Here is a 19051-nt window from a genome sequence, read left to right on the forward strand (position 1 = left end):
CTGCCAAAATTAACTGGTTGACTATATCAAACATTTGTGGACCATGTGCCCGATCCCTGTGTCTCTGACTCCTGCCCCTGCCATAACAATTCCTAAACCATGGGTAAAATTTTAAGTTGTGTATCTCTGACTGATATACCTTTGACTCCAGCAAAGAAAGTATTTCATTGGGTTTTGGTGAATTCGCCGAAAACTCTGTTGCTTTCTGGGCAAGGGGCGGTTCTGTTGGTCACGGAGGATGACCCAGAGTTTACCTGGTGGAGGGAACACAGCCATTGCCTACCTGGGAAGGCTGCTGTGGTCCTCTGTTCTGTGAGGAAAAAGACCAGATAAGGTCAGGCAATACCTACAGCCCTTGTCCAGCTCTTCTGGCACAGAAAGCGTCCATGCCTTCTCATCTTATTTGGGGCCTCGCTCAGGTGCAGTAACGTCCTGTTGGTCCAGCCAGATGAAGACATTCCCCCCAGTCTCCATCCTGAGCCTCCCAGCCTCAGCTAGGCTCTGAACTCCTGGTCCCAGAGAGCAGGATGGATTAGTGCGCAAGGCTCCCACGCTGACTCTATCAAAGCTTTCCTCCACACATCTCCATTATGTGAATGGCTCTGTTAACCAAACCTATTATCATTCCCCCTTGGTTTTCAAGTTGAGAAAGGGAAAGCAACTTCTCTAATGGCCCACAGATTGATGATTAACATTTTACATGTCCCTGCTGCTAAGTAAAAGAACGGCTTTGTGGACAGTGAAAATGCCTAGGAGAAGGAAGCGGGAGTCAACTTGGTTTATTAAGTTGTGCTGCTTCATTAATCACAATCTTTTTTTATGGCAGTGCTTAAAGGCCCATCCATTGTACTTCTCGGGAATGGGGTAGATCAAAAACAAGTGCTTTTAGTGCACCTTTGACATCTCGCATAGCAGCCGGCTATCTGCGATATTGCTCTCAAGCAGTGTGGGGAACTGCATTTACTGTGACTGTGCTGGCCCTTCTGATTTAAGCTACTGCAGAGGGCAATGAATTACCTTAAAGGAGCTCCAGTGCAGAACTCCAAGTTTTATGCCGGACCCCTGCCAGCTTCCCCACTTTATGAGTATGAACAATCAGACAATTGAACTGATTTGACTTTGCCGCTCCTGGAGTTTCATTGCCTCGAACCTGGGGATGTAATGATGGCAATGCCATGCTAAATGCTGCTCTGACTAGCAGCAGTACCCCTGCCCGTTCAAGTAGGGCACCCATTCTTGTTAGCTGAAAACTGCTCTGATTTGCAGCAAGGGGGAAAATAGATCCTATGCAATCAGATTAACTCAACTCTGAATGTTATTTTCATTTAACACTGTGGAACCAGGCAGTGTCCCATTTTTTTTTAATGGTAAACTCATTAAAAGGCAGGGTTCTTTTGCAAGGAGTCTTATAGCACTGGTGAGGAAGGCACCTGCCAAGTCCTAATACAGATTGCAGACACACATATTTATATAAGCTTACATATAAAATACACATATACTCCTACTCCACAGACAGGCTCGAGCTCAGCTAATATCATCAATATACAAAAGGGCATCTGGTCCCATCAAAATGACGTGAAATTGAGTTATTCATAATGTTTAAAACTCATGTCAGTACATACTCATTTTAGCTCTTTGTGTGAAACAGAAGACAAGTGCTAAGGTGTAGTTATTGTATACTTTCTGTGTTGGAGGACATATTCACTTTCGGGATTTATTATATGTAAAATAAATTTCCTCTAACATCCTTTGAAAATCGTGTTACTGTATTTGGAAGGACAATCCAATGTTCACTGTAAAAAATTCAAAAAATGCAGTGAAGAACCCAAAATACATGCCACACACCATCTTACCACTTAGAGATCCCTATTATTAAAACTTTATCCAGACATCTCTCTTTGTAAGTGTACACTGATTGATTGCTTCATTCATTCATTTTGTATCTATAAGCAAATCTGTGTTGTTAAGACAGTATGTGAAGTGTGATCCCATTTATATGAAAGGAAAACACACACACACACACACACATTTAAACAAAAACTCCCTGGAGTGTCAGTTCCTTATGTCCACATGCTTGTTTGGCATTGACCGGTAGACTTGAAGTCTAGCAGACATCTTAGTTGATTTAATACCTGAGCACCTGATGTCCCCCCAAATCTACTTCTCCCACAATCTCTCCCATCTCAGTTAATGCAGTACAAACTTTTGGTTGCTAAGGCCCCCAGTTTTGGAGCCATCCTTGATTGTTCTTGTTTCTTTCACCCCATATCCAATTTATTCACAAATCCTCTCAGCTCTACCTACAAAATATATTCAGAACAGGATCACATCTCACCATCTTTAGTACCATTGTTGCTCGCCTGGATCATTGCAGTAACCTTCATATTGGTCCTCCTGACTCCTGCATGCAATTTGGATGAAAATCTACATTTTAGGATTGTCATATGCTTTTATGTTTTTCAAAACTATGGTGACAGTGAGGTATTTTGGAAAGAGCAGATGTTTAAATCTAGATAGTCCTTGGTTTGCATTATAGTTGTGATGGTTACTAGCTGTGTGGCCTTAGAAAATTCATTCTTTCTTTCTGAGTCTCTTGGTTTCTTCATCTGTAAAGTGGGCTAATGATATCTACATCCTGGGTCTCTCATGCAGATGAAGAGAATTCACACTAAGTAACTAGCAACAGTCTGGTACACAGTATGTGCTGTGTAACTGTTCATTTTCGTGTTTCCTCTCATTCATTCAGCTGAGATAATGTCAAACTCCTTCCTGTGGCATATAAGGCCTCTACAATTGTGACCCATCTTCTTTAAGCTAGACATCTCTACCTCCTCACTAAGTATCCCATGCTTCAGCTACAGTAAATAGCCAGTCTTTCCCAAACCCACCCTCCTTACCTCCTCCAACAAACACATATTTAAGACACCCAGATGGCCTCCCTGGTGCCTGTCTACATCTTTCACATTGATAGAAGATTGACGTCATGTATGCAAATCTGACAATATTATTAACGTCATTCTTCCACGGGAGGGTTTCCATGGCACATATAATAATGTCCAAACTTCCAAATGTGGCGTACACGTGCCCTCTACCTCTCCAGATGTAGGTCATGGTATTCTTTGCCTTATATTTCATCTTGCCTTTTGCTGTGCTGCCACTGTGCTTGGAGTCTTTTTACCCCACTTTCTCTTTGATAGCTAAATCTTATTTAGCCTCTTAAAAATGCTAATATTCCTTTATTGATGTATAATTTATGTATAGTCAAATGCACAAATATTAATCATACAGACTGATAAATTTTGACAAATACATATACACATACAAACATCATCTAGATCATGATAGAGAACATTTCCGTCATCCCAGAAAGTTTTCTCATGCTTCTTTCCAGTCATTCTCCAACCATTACCAAGATACTGATTTCTATAACTGTAGATTATCTTTTGCCTATTCTTGAATTTTTTTTAAATGGAATCACCCTTTTGTGTCTGACTTGTTTTGCTTAACATGTGTTTGAGATTTATCCATGTGATTGTGTGTATAAGGATTTCATTCTTTTTATTACTAGACATGAATGGTGTACGTAGTGGTATCTCATAGTTTTAATTTGTATTTCCCTGGTGCCTAATAATGTTAGATATCTTAGGGAAAAAAGGAAAAAGAAGAAATAGGATAAATTATATTAGAAACTGTCAGAGAGATTCACACATGGTAAAGATAAGCATCGTTTTGTGAAACTTTTTTCAGTTATTTGTATGAGCATGCGTGCGAGAGTGTGTGTGTATTGGTAGCAGTATCACCTGTGAAGAGAGTTTGAAAAGGGTTTGAAAGCAATTGATTTAAACTTCAATTAATGGAGGCACTCACTGAGCACAGTGAAGGATGGAAAACGAATTGAGGTAGTGGGTGAGCAAACAAAATAAACATCAGGACTTTCGTTGGGAAACTTTACCGGTTTCCCCAAATAAGACTGAATTAGATGCCTCATCTCTAATTTTATTTTGCTAACGTTTTGTCGTTACTGAATATTTTGACTCATAAGGATTGCACTTCTTTTTATTTGTGTTTTCCCTAAATATCTACTTCCATTCTTCTTCTATTTTTAAGCCCATCTTTGGTGGTGGTGGGGGGGTGTTTTAAAAAACTCAGTTTGTGGTGACTCTTGATGGGGGAATTTAAACTCGTTATATTTATTGCCACAAAAAATTGTTATGTTGAATGATTTCTATAATTTTATATTTTCTTTCTATGTCATTCGATATAGCTGTCTTTTGTTCCTATTTATCTTGAGCCAGAATTTGTTAGCTAGATATTCTTGTATTTCATCTTACATCTTTTTGTTTTTTAACATCTTTATTGGAGTATAATTGCTTTACAAAGTTGTGTTAGTTGCTGCTGTATAACAAAGTGAACCAGCTATACATATACATATATCCCCATATCCCCTCCCTCTTGCGTCTCCCTCCCATCCTCCTTATCCCACCCCTCTAGGTGGTCACAAAGCACCGAGCTGATCTCCCTGTGCTATGTGGCTGCTTCCCACTAGCTAGCTATTTTACATTTGATGGTGTATATAGGTCAGTGCAGGGGACGTGAGTTCGTGCCCCAGTCTGGGAGGATCCCGCATGCCACGGAGTGGCTGGGCCCATGAGCCATGGCCACTGAGCCTGTGCGTCCGGAGCCTGTGCTCCGCAATGGGAGAGGCCACAACAGTGAAAGGCCTGTGTACCACAAAAAAAAAAAAATGTGATCATATGTATGTGGATTTTCCTCTGGGTTTTCTGTCCTGGTCCATTGATATATATTTCTGTTTTTGTGCCACTACCATACTGTCTTGATTACTGTAGCTTTGTAGTATAGTCTGAAGTCCGGGAGCCTGATTCCTCCAGCTCCATTTTTCTTTCTCAAGATTGCTTTGGCTATTCGGGGTCTTTTGTGTTTCCATACAGGTTGTGAAAATTTTTGTTCTAGTTCTGTGAAAAATGCCATTGATAGTTGGATCAGGATTGCATTGAATCTGTAGATTGCTTTGGGTAGTATAGTCATTTTCACAATGTTGATTCTTCCAATCCAAGAACATGGTATATCTCTCCATCTGTTTGTATAATCTTTAATTTCTTGCATCAGTGTCTTATAGTTTTCTGCATACAAGTCTTTTGTCTCCTTAGGTAGCAGATGACATGATAGTATACGTAGAGAATCCTAAATACTCTACCAGAAAACTACTAGAGCTAATCAATGAATTTGGTAAAGTAGCAGGATACAAAATTAATGAACAGAAATCTCTAATGCTGCATTCATATACACTAATGATGAAAAATATGAAAGAGAAATTAAGGAAACACTTCCATTTACTATTGCAACAAAAATAATAAAATACCTAGGAATAAACATCTTACATCTTTTATCTAGCATTTTCACTTGTCTGGAAGACTCTTTATCTCTCCTTCAATTCTATAGGACAACTTTGCTGGCTAGAATTGTTTTGGTTGGCAGTTTTTCCTTTCAGCACTTTGAATATATCATGCCACTCCCCTTCTGGCTTGCAAAATTTCTGCTGAAAAATATTCTGATAGTCTTATGAGGGGTTCCCTTGTATATAACAAGTTGCTTTTCTTTTGCTGCTTTTGAGATTCCTTGTCTTTAATTTTTAACAATGTAATTATAATGTGTCTCAGAGTGGGTCTCTTTGGATTCATATTATTTGGAACTCTGAGATTTCTGGATCTAGATATCTGTTTATTTTTCTGAATAAGTTTTCTACTCCTTTCTCTCTTTTCTTTCTGGGTTCCTATAATGTGTATATTGATCAAATTTATGGTCCCATAAATTCTTTAAGCTATCTTCACTCTTTTTTTTTTTTTTTTTCTCTTCTGAGTGGATGAATTTCAATGTCCTGTCTTTGAGTTTCCTGATCCTTTCTTCAGCTTGAACTGTTGTTGAACCCCTCTATTGAATTTTTCAGTTCGATTATTGTATTCTTCAACTCTGTGATTTCTGTTTGGTACTGGGTTTTTTTTTGGCCTTGCTATGCGGCTTGTGGGAATCCTACTTCCCCGACCAGGGATCCAATCCAGGCCCTCAGCAGTTGAAAGTGCGAAGTCTTAACCACTAGATCACCAGGGAATTCCCTCTGTTTGGTACTTTAAAAATATTTTCTCTTCAATGAAATTCTCACTTTGTTCATGTATTGTTCTTCTGACCTCAGTGAGCATCTTAATGACCATTATTTTGAACTCTGTATCAGGTTAACCACTTATCTCTATTTCATTAAGGTCTGTTTCTGGAATTTTATCTTGTTATTTATATTCCTCTGTTTCTTCATTTTCTTCTGTATTTGTTACTATGCATTACGTAAAGCAGCCACCTCTCCCAGTCTTTTTGTTTGTTTTTATTTATTTATTTTTATATAGCAGGTTCTTTTTAGTTATTTATTTTATACATATTGGTGTATACATGTCAATCCCAATCTCCCAATTCATCCCACCACCACCCACCCCCTGCTTCTCCCCTTGGTGTCCATACGTTTGTTCTCTACATCTCTGTCTCTGTTTCTGCCCTGCAAACTGGTTCATCTGTACATTTTTCTAGGTTCCACATATATGCGTTAATATACGATACTTGTTTTTCTCTTTCTGACTTACTTCACTCTGTATGACAGTCTCTAGGTCCATCCACATCTCTACAAATGACCCAATTTCGTTCCTTTTTATGGCTGAATAACATTCCATTGTACATATGTACCACATTTTCTTTATCCATTCGTCTGTCGCTGGGCATTTAGGTTGCTTCCATGACCTGGCTATTGTAAATAGTGTTGCAGTGAACATTGGGGTGCCTGTGTCTTTTTGAATTATGATTTTCTCTGATTATATGCCCTCTCCCAGTCTTGAAAGAATGATCTCATGTAGGAGATGAAGCTTGTCAATCAGCCTGGCCTGAGCGCTTAGCTGTCTCTCAAAGCTTTGTGAGTGTCCAAGCCACCTTCTTTGTTCTTGGTTCCTCCCAGTAGTTGAGGGTGTGCCAAGACCTGTCAGTGTCCTAAGGGGGAGGTTGGCAGTCAGCACCTACATGCAGGTTGATTGGCAGCTGGGCCCTCAGGTAGCATCTGGGAAGTATGAAGTTGAGCACATTCCAGAGAGAAACCGGGAGATGTTCAGTTTTGCCTGTGCCCTCTGTACTTGGCTTGGGTGTATAGCTGTGTGTGGGGGGTGATTCTGTATCTGTTAAGAACTGCTTCTTTGTTTTCTATCATCCTGTGGGATTCTTAAATGCAAGCCCTGTTGGCTATCAGAGGCAGAAGATCCAGGGGCCCATCTCTTGGATGGCAGCTGCAAAAACTGGAGCACAGATGTGAGTTCAAGCTCCTTCCAGGAAGATACTGGTGATCTGTGGTGGGCTAGAGCAGAAAGTGGAGGAGGCATCTTCTGGATTCCCTGGTCTCCAGGGAGGATGATGGTCAGCCCCAGTTTTTTTTTTTTTTTTTTTTTTTGTGGTACGCGGGCCTCTCACCGCTGCGGCCTCTCCCGTTGCAGAGCACAGGCTCCAGACGCGCAGGCCCAGCGGCCATGGCCCACGGGCCCAGCCGCTCCACGGCATGCGGGATCCTCCCAGACTGGGGCACGAACCCGTGTCCCCTGCATCGGCAGGTGGACTCTCAAGCACTGCACCACCAGGGAAGCCCTCAGCTTTTGGTGTGGGTATTTTCTCATTTGCCCAATGTGTTTTGATGTGGGTATTTTCTCATTTGCCCGATGTGTAGGTGTTGCTCAGCTAGTTTATGGATTTATCTTAGAGGGAATTGCTCCACATGTACCTGTACATTTGGTATGTCCATGGGAGGAAGGGAGTTCAGTAGCCTCCTATATCACCATCTTTGACCAGAACTCCAAGTGATTTGTTTTTATGAGTCTTTTCTACTTCACTAGAGGCCAGGGAAGGGAACAGGCAGGACAGGCTGGTGTTCCAGGTGTCTTGGGCCAAGGGGCCTTGGCCTACTTCTGCTGCCCTGAGGTTCCTGCCCTGCCAGCTATCTAACATTTTTAGATGCCTTCCATGGAAGTTTGATTTGACTCAAAGCTAAACATTCTTTTAAATATTTTATCAGTGGTTACATTAAAGCTCTTTTTAAAGAACATTCTTAAGCCTATATATCTAATCATCATATCAAAATCAAAACAATTAATTTTGATTCTGCTTTATAGGCAATGAGTTTAGTATTTTTGCTTTAAAGATGTATTCTCTGCATTTTAATCATCATTTATTATTTCTCGGGTTCTGCATTGTATTATTTGAAACAAAAACTGTTTTTTTAGTGTTAGTTTTGTAATAATAAGTGAAGTAATTATTTAAATTTATCAATTAACTTTTGTAATTATGTTTAAAGGTTTATTAAAAGCAGTATAGTTTTTTTAAGGAACCTCCATACTGTTCTCCATAATGGCTGTATCAATTTACATTCCCACCAACAGTACAAGAGTGTTCCCTTTTCCTCACACCCTCTCCAGCATTTATTGTTTCTAGATTTTTTGATGATGGCCATTCTGACCGGTGTGAGATGATATCTCATTGTAGTTTTGATTTTCATTTCTCTAATGATTAATGATGTTGAGCATCCTTTCATGTGTTTGTTGGCAATCTGTATATCTTCTTTGGAGAAATGTCTATTTAGGTCTTCTGCCCATTTTTGGACTGCAGTCCCACTACTGGGCATATACCCTGAGAAAACCATAATTCAAAAAGAGTCATGTACCAAAATTTTCATTGCAGCTCTATTTACAATAGCCAGGACATGGAAGCAACCTAAGTGTCCATCAACAGATGAATGGATAAAGAAGATGTGGCACATATATACAATGGAATATTACTCAGCCATAAAAAGAAATGAAATTGAGTTATTTGTAGTGAGGTAGATGGGCCTAGAGTCTGTCATACAGAGTGAAGTTAAGTCAGAAAGAGAAAAACAAATACCATATGCTAACACATATATATGGAATCTAAGAAAAAAAAACAACAACAAAAAATGTCATGAAGAACCTAGGGGCTAGATGGGAATAAAGACGCAGACCTACTAAAGCATGGACTTGAGGATATGGGGAGGGGGAAGGGTAAGCTGGGACAAAGTGAGAGAGTGGCATGGACATATATACACTACCAAACGTAAAATAGCTAGCTAGTGGGAAGCAGCCGCATAGCACAGGGAGATCAGCTAGGTGGTTTGTGACCACCTAGAGGGGTGGGGTATGGAAGGTGGGAGGGAGGGAGACACAAGAGGGAAGAGATATGGGAGCATATGTATATGTATAACTGATTCACTTTGTTATAAAGCAGAAACTAACACACCATTGTAAAGCAATTATACTCCAAAAAAGATGTTAAAAAAAAAAAAACAGTATAGTATAAAGGCTAAGAGTGTGAAATTTGGAGCCAGAATGCCTGGGTTCAAATTCTGGTGCCACCTCTTGTTGGCTGTACAGTTTTGAGCAGGAAAGTGAACTTCTCTACGTCTCATCTTCCTCACTGGAAATGGGGAATAATAATAGTAGTAACTTCACTGATTTTCACAAAAAGATTTAAATGAACTACTATAAGCACCCAGGAGAGTGCCTAGCATATAGTAAGCACTATTAACTCTTACTATTTTCTTTTGTTGTGTTTGGCTCATCTTTCAGTGTTTTGGTAAACGTCTTAGAAAAGTCTCTTCTTCTTTATCCAGGAAAGGTATATAGATACTATTCTCTTGTAATTTTGCATATTTGAATATGATTTTTTTTTGCATCTTCACATAGGAACAAGAAATTGGTGGAGTGTAGGATTCTTGGATAATAAATTTTAGATTTTTTCCCTGAACGCTGGTAAATAGCATCTTATTGTCTTCTAGCACTGATGGTTGCAAAAGTCAATGTAATTTCTGTGTCTCGAAGGTGCATTGTTTTATCTTCTTGGATTAATTAATCAATTCAGTAAATATTTCTTGTGCTGATTCTAGGTATAAGATACAGTTCTTTGCTTTATTGGATTATTGTCTTCTCCCCACCCCTACCCCAATTAGGTTGTCAGCTTCATAAGGTTTGGTTCACATGTGTCCCAGTGGTCATTTTGGTCAAATACGAAGCCGAGCAGATGCTTCCTTTGTTGTCTTGGCAAGAGTCTCCAGACTGGGAAATCTGAGGGGCACATTTAATTCCAGCTGAAGGCAGGATTATGAGTTGATGATTTACTGTGAGACCCAAGCTTTACTACAGGCACCATTCAGAATGAGAAGCTTGGGGATTTTCATTCATCAGACATAAGAACCAGGAGCCAGGAGGTGAATTATAGACCAAAGCTGTTTCACCAGCTGGTGAGACCTTGCAATTCAGTTCCATTGCAGGTAGAGCTGTGCTCATTAACAAAGGGCAGTCAGGCAAGCTAGTATAGAGCTTGCCACGGCCTTTGCCTACAAGGGCACTACCTCCCCACAAGGCAGGGGGAGGCTTGGAGGAAGTACCCTCTGGTTCCTCCTAGGTTGAGTTCCATGGATCATTTCCCAATTAGGGACGTGGAGAGCCTCAGAAAGTCTCTTGCTTCATGCTCATCACATGTGTTCAGGTGTCAGAGCTCCTGGGAGTCATGTTGCTCCTTACAGAAAAAGAATACATTATTATCAGATATTAAGATGAGTCATAAAATAATTTAATAAGCAAATTTTCTTTTAAATATTATTTCCTCAGTTATTAAGTTCCAGTATAAACTTAATATTGGGTAGGGCTTTCTTGTTTTATGAGCTCTAGATGAAGCACACAACTCCATGCTCCATCTAACATCTAGCTAAAGAAATCTAAGCATCATCTGAATATTTCTGTGAGTTTCTGGGTATTTGAATCCTCAAGGTCACATAAACCATTTTGAGGTTGACTTTACTGAAAATGAGGAGTCTGTGGGTGGGGGGGTCATGGTGGAGGTGGTGGTGCCGTAAGTTCACCAAGCAGAAAACAATCTAAAGCCATACGTTTACCATCCCTGTTCCTAAAATCCTGCCACTGAGACTTCCTCATGGATCCTTTGGCCCATCTGCACCTAAGTTTCATGATCTCATTGGCTCCTTTCTTGGTGTCTTCCCCCCGTTTCCCCATATACTTCCTTCCTCTTGGAGAGCCTTCGGAACTTTGAATTCTTCTCCCAAACTTGTAAATCCAAAACTCTTACGTCTCAATAGAATGGAGAGTTTTCTACTTAACAGAAATTGTCTTCCAGAGCAGGTAGTTGCGATTAGAATAAATAACATATTTTTTCCTAGTACATCAACGTAGATGAGTGGCAACCAGTCCCAATGTTTAAAAAAGACTTACAAGGAAAACCCAGCTTGTGGATGACCAGTTCCATGAGGGCATAGTCATAGCAACACCGAGTTAAAGATATGATTTTCAGAAAGCTTTTCAGGCAGGATTCCAGAGCCTTCGTAACTAGCCTACTTTTACCCTTTCTCCATTGATCTTTCATCATTGTTCACCATGTACTCAGTCATCGAAGGAGCCAGGCTGGTAAAATATGAGTAAAGAGCAAAACTGGAGAAAACATGTCCTAAAAGGAACAATTTTTCCATACGAGAATGTGGGAATATTATTGCCAGATCTTCTATTTTTTTTAATAAAAGAATCTGGAGAGTCCAGTTTTATATGGAATTTCCTAATTAAGTATAAGCCAAAAAAACATGTCTGAGGGTAATATTTGGAATGCAGCTGCCAGTTGCTTCATATTCTAGCCTTCTCTCTCTCTCTCTCTCCCTCTCTCTCTCTTTGTATATGCTTCTTCCACTACTAGAAATACTCTTTATTAGGAAGAACATCTTGTCATCCTTCAGGGCTCATTTCAAATGGCACTGTTTCTCTAAGTTTCCCCATTTTGCTCCCACAGCTATTTCCAAGTAGATTTAATTGCACCCCCTTTACAGGTACCAGAATCCTCTCTCTAAACACCTCTTGTGATGTGTGTCACTGCCTTTGTTTGCTGGTCTGCCACCCTTGCTACACTATGAAAAACCTCAGGGACAGGGACCATGTTAGCCATCTTTTTATCCTTTGGATCTGGTATAATACTTAGCACATAAGTATTAATGTTTGTTGAATGGATGAGGGAAAGAGACATGATTTTGGGATGTGGGGCCTGAGCTCAGCTCTCCTTTCTGCTTTCCCTCTCAGATTTTTCTTTTACACTTGATCACAATCCCTTGCCTTTAGAAATTGTTATCCCTGACCTTTGGGGACAAACAGAAAAGTAGCTAATACAATCTTTGTGAAAAACTAATGGAAAAAACTAGTGTGAAAAAATTTACTGGTTGTTTTAAGCAAAACATCTGGGCTCTTTCTTTGAAGAGTCTATTTTTAAAAAGTATTTTACTGCACAGTCAATTGAGGGCAGTTGGGCGGGCAGGTGAAGGTGTGAGTGAGGTAAAAGCTGGAAGTTGGATGGAACTGTCTAGATAGCATCTGGGACTCCTCTCTGGAATGGGAATTAGAAAGAGCAATCTGACTGCTACCTTGAACCTGTCCAGATAAGAGCTTTAAATTTTGCTAAGGAATACTTCCCACAGAATGGTGCCAGTTAGCTACCTGAGAGTTGAGTCTCCACAGGTTCACATAAAATTACTTTTAAGAATTTAATTCCTAATTTCAGGGAGGAACAGTGCTTTGGAAAGGAGAATTTAGAGAGACCTCCCCTTTTTTATTATCCTGAAACAATTAGTTTTAACTTAAAAAAATCAATAAAGATGAAGATTTTCTTTCAGTTGGATGATGTAGAATTAAGATGTGTGCCAAATGGTTATTTGGGGGGAGGGGATTATTTTAATAGCTAATCTTTTTTATGAATTTTTCTTCCAAAAACTAGAAACACCTAGGGCTCAATGGCTTTAAGCACCAGACACCCCTCCCCTCCAAAAAAAAAAAAAAAAAAATCAAGTTTCTACACGTGTCATGTTTTTATCTAATCATCTGTCTGGTTGTGCACAGGGAATTTCACTGCATAATGAACAAGAATTCCCTGACCAATGATGTGGATGTGGGATTTGAAGTTTCTGCAGACTGAAGGTCATCAGAGTTACTGTTTATTTGGGGAAAGTCGTTCCCGACTTTGCTTTCCCCACTAACCTACCCCTAACACTTAATCAGCTCCATTCCCACCTTAAAATGTTTTACCTTTCCAAAGGGGAAAGAGCACATGGCATTTTACCTGAACATGTTAGAGAACTGCAGGGCTTTAGGCTTGTTTGTAGAGTGTGGCAAGGATGGGAAGTATGCAGAAAGAAGTTGTTAACAAATTCTCAGTGATACTACATGGTAGCTTGGTATGGATCATAGCTCCAGTAAAACTTCCCTGCCATTTGGCAAATCCCTTCTGCTGCTACTTGGAGCTATAAAGTGATTATATTCTCCATCCTCCTGGTTAAATATTTTTAGCTGGCTATGAGAACGTGTTGTAAATTCTCTTATTTCATGTTTAATACATAAGTGGGTCATTGGACCCTGGGAAAAGTGCATGGAAGGATGAAGGTATGTTTGGGATTGCAGCCACATTTGAATCCCAGAATTCCCACTTAATCCATTTACCTCTCAGATGCCTCTTACAGCTTTCTTCAAATGACTTTCTCTCTTCTCTGTGCCCTGTTATTTTCTGATGCTACTTTGACACCTTTTCTTTGCATTAGGAACAAACTGTGTGACTTGTCTTCATAAATACAGATGTTCGAGGAATACCTTCATTTTCTTGAAATCAATTTAGTGTCATCATCTCATTGAATAGGTGGGAAATTACAAAATATCACTGGAATGCACACTATATAAGAGGAGGAGGTGTGTCTATTTGTGCATTCTTTTTTCTCTAATTGGGAACTGTCAGTAACAAACCTGCTTCACCATACCTGCATCATCATCATCATCATAGTGGTAGTAGTAGTAGTTGTAATAGTAATAGGAATAATAATTAAAACCCCTACATTTTAAAACATAAGTGTCTGTAAAAGCCATGTTCTAAATGCAGATATGACTGACATCACTGATATATGCAGGATGTCCGATTGATTCTCTTGTCACTGATTTGTGTTATTGGTTGTTCCGATGAGGTTCTTCAAGTGAACAACACTTGTCTTTATGAGCGGATTACATTGTGGGGAATGTTTGGGTAACAGATAATTTTCGATGTGCAAAAAAGAAGCCTGGGAGTGACGAGTGAACGATATATCTGTTTTATCTAAGGTGTTGATATGCCAAAATAGGTCTAGACATACACTTGCTCTACTTAGTCTTAATAAGCAGAGCTAGCTATAACTGGGGATAAAAGATAAGAGAAGGAAGATTTTTGTCTCACCATTAAGAAATTAATAAAATAATTAACATTGTAAAACAGAAAACAAAAAACACCAGAATGGGCTATGATGGGTGATAATGAGTTCAAGAGTAGAATTAAATAGAGAATAAGTGACCACCTGTATGAACACTGTGTAATTTTTTTTGTAGCTAGTGTAACAGTTGTCATAAAGTTTATCTTTTCTAGTTATTTGTATTAGTTTTCACCCTTTTGTATACCCATCTTTCTTGGACCTAGAGCATAGATTCCGTAAGGGCAGAGTCTATATCTGTCCAACTTCACAACTGTATTCCCAGTACATAGTGTCTGGCATGTATTAGTGGAAATAAGTATTTGTTGATAAATGTTTGTTGCAGTATCTGATAGGAAATCAGATTAGAGATTTTCTTGGACTCCTTTCACATTTGTGTCAGGACTGCTAAGTGTTTCCCAACCTAGTTTCCTTTCCCATGGGCACGCAAGTGGACTACATTTCCCATAACCTTTACTGTTATGTGGTTCTGTGGGATTAATTCTGACTCATGGAATGTGGGTAGGCCTGGCCCATCCAAACCTACTGTGTAATCCTGCAAGCTCTCTCTTGTTTCCCTCATCTCTGGCCACATGCAAAGTATCCAGTGACTAAGATGACATCTGGCCCACTGTTATGACTGCGGCAACAGGAACACATGGTCACAGATATAATGGGTTCCATCTCCTAGAAAGTAGTACCTTCTCTAAAATTTCTTACTTGTGCAGTGATATAGCTTAAGAATTAATCAGTTCTCCAGATCTCTTCTTTTTGACTGAGAGTTTGTCATCTGATGTAACCAGACTGGGAGATTTGAGAGGGACATGGCAAGTCCAGGCTTTTTAGCCACTCAGGCTCCTTCTCTTATTGCTTTTGGTTAAATCTTTGGAGAAAGGAAGGGAAAGAGCATTTTTCCAATGCCCTTTCCCAGTGGGCTACCATTTCCCCTCTCATTTCTTACGGTAAAAAGCATGTCTATATCTGGTGCCTCTGCTGGAGGATGATTTGCTCAAGGGCAAAACCAGTAAGATGACAGGGAATAGATAGTAGGGAAGCTAAAATTACAGAAGGAGAATGGACCCCAATACATAGTTGCCACATTTGTTGAATGCTTGCACTATGCCATGCCCTACTCCACGAACTTGGGAGATTTAAGATCTGTGAGGCATCGCCATCGACAATTCTGTAGTCTCTTAGAATAATCTTTATTCAACCACTTAAGCTTAGCAAGTTCAAGTTTGGAAAACAGAGAAAACTTCTATAGTATGGTGGCTTGGTAACCTGAGGCACCTTCCTACCAAGATGGCATTAGAGGGTTTGCTTCACTTCTACCTCATCTTTATTTTGGTCAAGGAGCTGCTGCCACTGGAGTATGAGGCCAAACCCTGGCTACTCCTTTGATACCTGAAATGCCTCATGCACATGAGCCTAGTGTGATTATGGGAACATGTTACCAGTTCTTACAATTTTTTTTTTTTTTTTTTGTGATGTCTGATCTTATTTATTTGTTACTCTAAAAACATCTCATTTTTGACTGGACTCAGACTTAGAAGTAGAAGCTCTCAGAGAGGACAGCCTCCGTCTCTTGGCAATCTGTTCCTGGCGTTTTTCTTTGGCCTCCTTCATTCTCTTGGCCAAAAGTTTAGCATATTCTGCAGCCTCTTCCTTATTTTTCTTAGTACGCTGTTTCTTCAGAGCAATTCGCCGACGTTTGTGTTGCAGAACACGTGGAGTAACAAGACGCTGAATCTTGGGTGCTTTGGTCCTAGGTTTCTTACCTTCTTTGTTTAGGGGCTTTCTCACAACATACTGGCGGACATCATCTTCTTTAGAGAGATTGAAAAGTTTGCGGATTCTGCTAGCTCTTTTGGGCCCCAGGCGACGAGGCACAGTAGTATCAGTGAGTCCAGGAATATCCTTCTCCCCTTTTTTTACAATGACCAAATTGAGAACGCTCAGATTGGCATCCACAATGCAGCCCCGTACAGATTTGCGCTTTCTTTCTCCAGTCCTCCTTGGTCTGTAACAGGAATGCCCCTTACTCAGTAGCAGGCGGACTCGGCCATGGGTCAAGACACCCTGCTTCATGGGGAAACCCTGTTTGTCGTTCCCACCACTGATTCGGACCACATAACCCTTCCATTCTTCACCCAGAGCGTCAGCAGCAACTTCTGTGGCCATACGCTTCTCATAAAAGATTCGAAGTTCTCGTTCATCGTCCACTTCAATGAGTTTCTGGCAGCCAGTGGCCGGGAAAGAGATGTTCAGCTTCATTCTGAAACTGCCGACCGCCTCCGAGGCGCCACGAAAAAGAGCCCAGTTCTTACTCTTAAATAAAGAAGAGGATCTATGAATGAAACAAAGCTTTGTGCACAAAAAGGGCTTAATTCGTAATTTTGGTAGCACTATCAAAGGTTAATAATTGTCATCTTACATGGTTCAACCTAAATGTAAAAAATGGTAAATTTCACCTTGAGTTTCAGTGCTGCTTAAATCTAGGTTTCTGATAAAAGTTTAGATGATTTTATAGTAAAGAGTTCTATGACCTATTGGTGACAATTGACATGAGCCTGGGATAGGTTGTGTTGATGTACTTGATGTCTCTGGTCACTTGAAGACCATCTTAGAAACCAAGGGACACAAGTGGTGCTCTAACAGAAACATCAGTGCAGTTCTGTTCCAGGTCCACAGGGGATCCGGACGTTTGAGCTGAGAAGTTGCTTGAAACATACGTACTGCAAGGGTTTCTACTGGTTCCAAAGACTAAAGTTGGGAGAGACTCTACAGAAAGCTTTCTGATGCTCATCCTGTCATATGAGCCAGTGGTTTTAGTTTTAAAATCATTAAATCTTGCTTTAAACTACTTTTCTTAGAACATCTCAGCTCTAGGGACCTCAACCTGCAACAACTACCAAGCACCTGAAAAATTACCATCACCTCTTAGAACTGCTTTTTTTTAAAAACATCACTGTGAGTCTGTGATTATCTTCAGTCGCTTCTGACTACAGCTCAGATAAGACTCAGAGCATTCGTATGTTGGTGAGCATTGATTCTGGTGTTGGAGCAGCTTGGTGATGATTTGTTTAAAAAAAATCAGATCTAGAGACTTAATCATGAATTATTATCTGAAAACTTTCATGTATTTCAAACCTGCTGTAACTTACTTCAACAGCAGAGGAGTTGCTTATGATTCTTCTAGCAGGGCCTTTGTTTTATGAAAGTTCTAGGAAAGGAGGGCTATTAGCTTTATTTTACTTATTATCTTTGAGAGTGTTGCTCTCATTTTAATTCCAACTTTGTAAGCTCTTTGGCTAGAATGAAGCCTGGGTCTTTTCTCAATGAGTATTTCTAACTCAGGCCAAGTCCATGAGGACACAAGAATTTCCAGAAAAAAATTACCCAGTATTTACTAGAAAAAGGGCAACTCTGTAAGTTGGAACCCATGGAATAATGTTTTCAAAGCCAAATCTATCTTCTTCACAGCCTCCTTGTCTCCTGTGTAAGAAAAAGAAAACGAGGCAAGACTTTTTCTTTTCCTTCTTTTAATTTTGTTCAGCATTAAAGGAGGGAACTTCATAAACATTGATTGTCATTTACAGAAAACATTCAGAAATCATGTGTGCATTATCAGGGAATGCTAACAGTATTCAACTAATAATTTACAGGACATAAAATAAGGACAAAAACCTATTACATTCTAAAGTAATATAAAACTCTGTTTTTAATTGTTAGGGAGTGCTGTTTTATTCTAGCATATTTATAATAAAAAAACTCAATGCTTACTTCCTAAATGACTCAGGCTGCAGTTTTACTCACGTACACAGAAATTAGGCCTTACATGTTAAACAAGGAGAGAGAGATCAGAAAATTGTAGATTTTAAAACTATATATGTCACTGGGTTTATTTGTAGTTTGCCTTTTGCCTCTATAGGCCAATAATAATACATGTAATAATGTAATTAAGCTCCAGAAAAATCAAAGACTATAGGAGGCATTATTCCTTTAAAAAAGAATAATTATTATGCTTTTTAGAGTGCATACTTTTATTTTACATACGTCTGGCAATGCACCTGGTGCGCGTTGCCAGCAATGACGTGCATGCTAGTAAGAGACACAAGCTGCACATTCAAGGTGCAGTAGTGGTCGGTAGGTACAGCTAAGCCCCTAATAGCACATGGTTTCAACGCTGGAGGATGCAGCGCTGCTCTCCACTTTACACGCGTAAGCTGGAGCTAAGGTAAAAACATTAAATCTCTGAATGTTGGAAGTATATGAAAATCATTTCTCTCAACCCTAAAAGCAAGGAATTATTGTCAGGGATTTCAAAAATACTGGAAAGTCTCATTTAAATCTAAATATCTTTTTTTTAAATTATAAATCGGTCATCATAAAATACTAGCCTTTTAAACTCGTATTTGGGATGCAGGAAAAGCATCAGGTTCATCAGACTTGCTCCTGCCTGTGTTGTTACAGCTCATGACACCTTCAATTTTCCTCCCTCTCAGTCTCTCCCCAACCCTCCCCCAGGTTCTTGACAACATTTATTTGGTAAAGGTCAGTTATGGCTTCAGCGAATGAGTGGTCTGACCTTGGGGTTATTAATACGAAATAAATGTGTACAAAAATATTTTGTTCATCAGAAAGCAGAGTTTGTTTTCCTTAAGCAATTCCATGCAGAAAGGATATGGACTAAGCCAT

General features: G+C 39.7%; 2 protein-coding genes and 1 long non-coding RNA gene across 11 annotated transcripts in view; 1 reads left to right on the forward strand and 2 right to left on the reverse strand.

Moving 5' to 3' along the window:
- LOC115863811 (uncharacterized) overlaps positions 1–19051 on the forward strand; it is a 53265-nt gene that overhangs the window by 6314 nt on the left and 27900 nt on the right. The gene's annotated exons all lie outside the window — the stretch shown is intronic.
- The window catches only part of RORB (RAR related orphan receptor B), a 195919-nt gene continuing 187242 nt past the window's right edge, over positions 10375–19051 (reverse strand). The window contains exon 10 of the mRNA XM_060300842.1: positions 10375–10620. Within this exon, the coding sequence (XP_060156825.1) occupies positions 10594–10620 (27 nt within the window). The 3' untranslated portion in view covers positions 10375–10593. The remainder of the gene's footprint in view (positions 10621–19051) is intronic.
- On the reverse strand, positions 15842–16665 carry LOC115863810 (small ribosomal subunit protein eS6-like). Its single transcript, XM_060299969.1, has one exon. It carries the CDS (start codon positions 16625–16627, stop codon positions 15878–15880), a length of 750 nt encoding a protein of 249 aa, XP_060155952.1. The 5' UTR covers positions 16628–16665; the 3' UTR covers positions 15842–15877.

Source organism: Globicephala melas, chromosome 6 (assembly GCF_963455315.2).
Source record: "Globicephala melas chromosome 6, mGloMel1.2, whole genome shotgun sequence".
NCBI lineage: Eukaryota > Metazoa > Chordata > Mammalia > Artiodactyla > Delphinidae > Globicephala > Globicephala melas.

What these genes read in the sequence shown, in the direction of transcription:
- LOC115863810 (XM_060299969.1), bottom strand. Translation starts at nt 16,627, where the DNA reads ATGAAGCTGAACATCTCTTTCCCGGCCACTGGCTGCCAGAAACTCATT.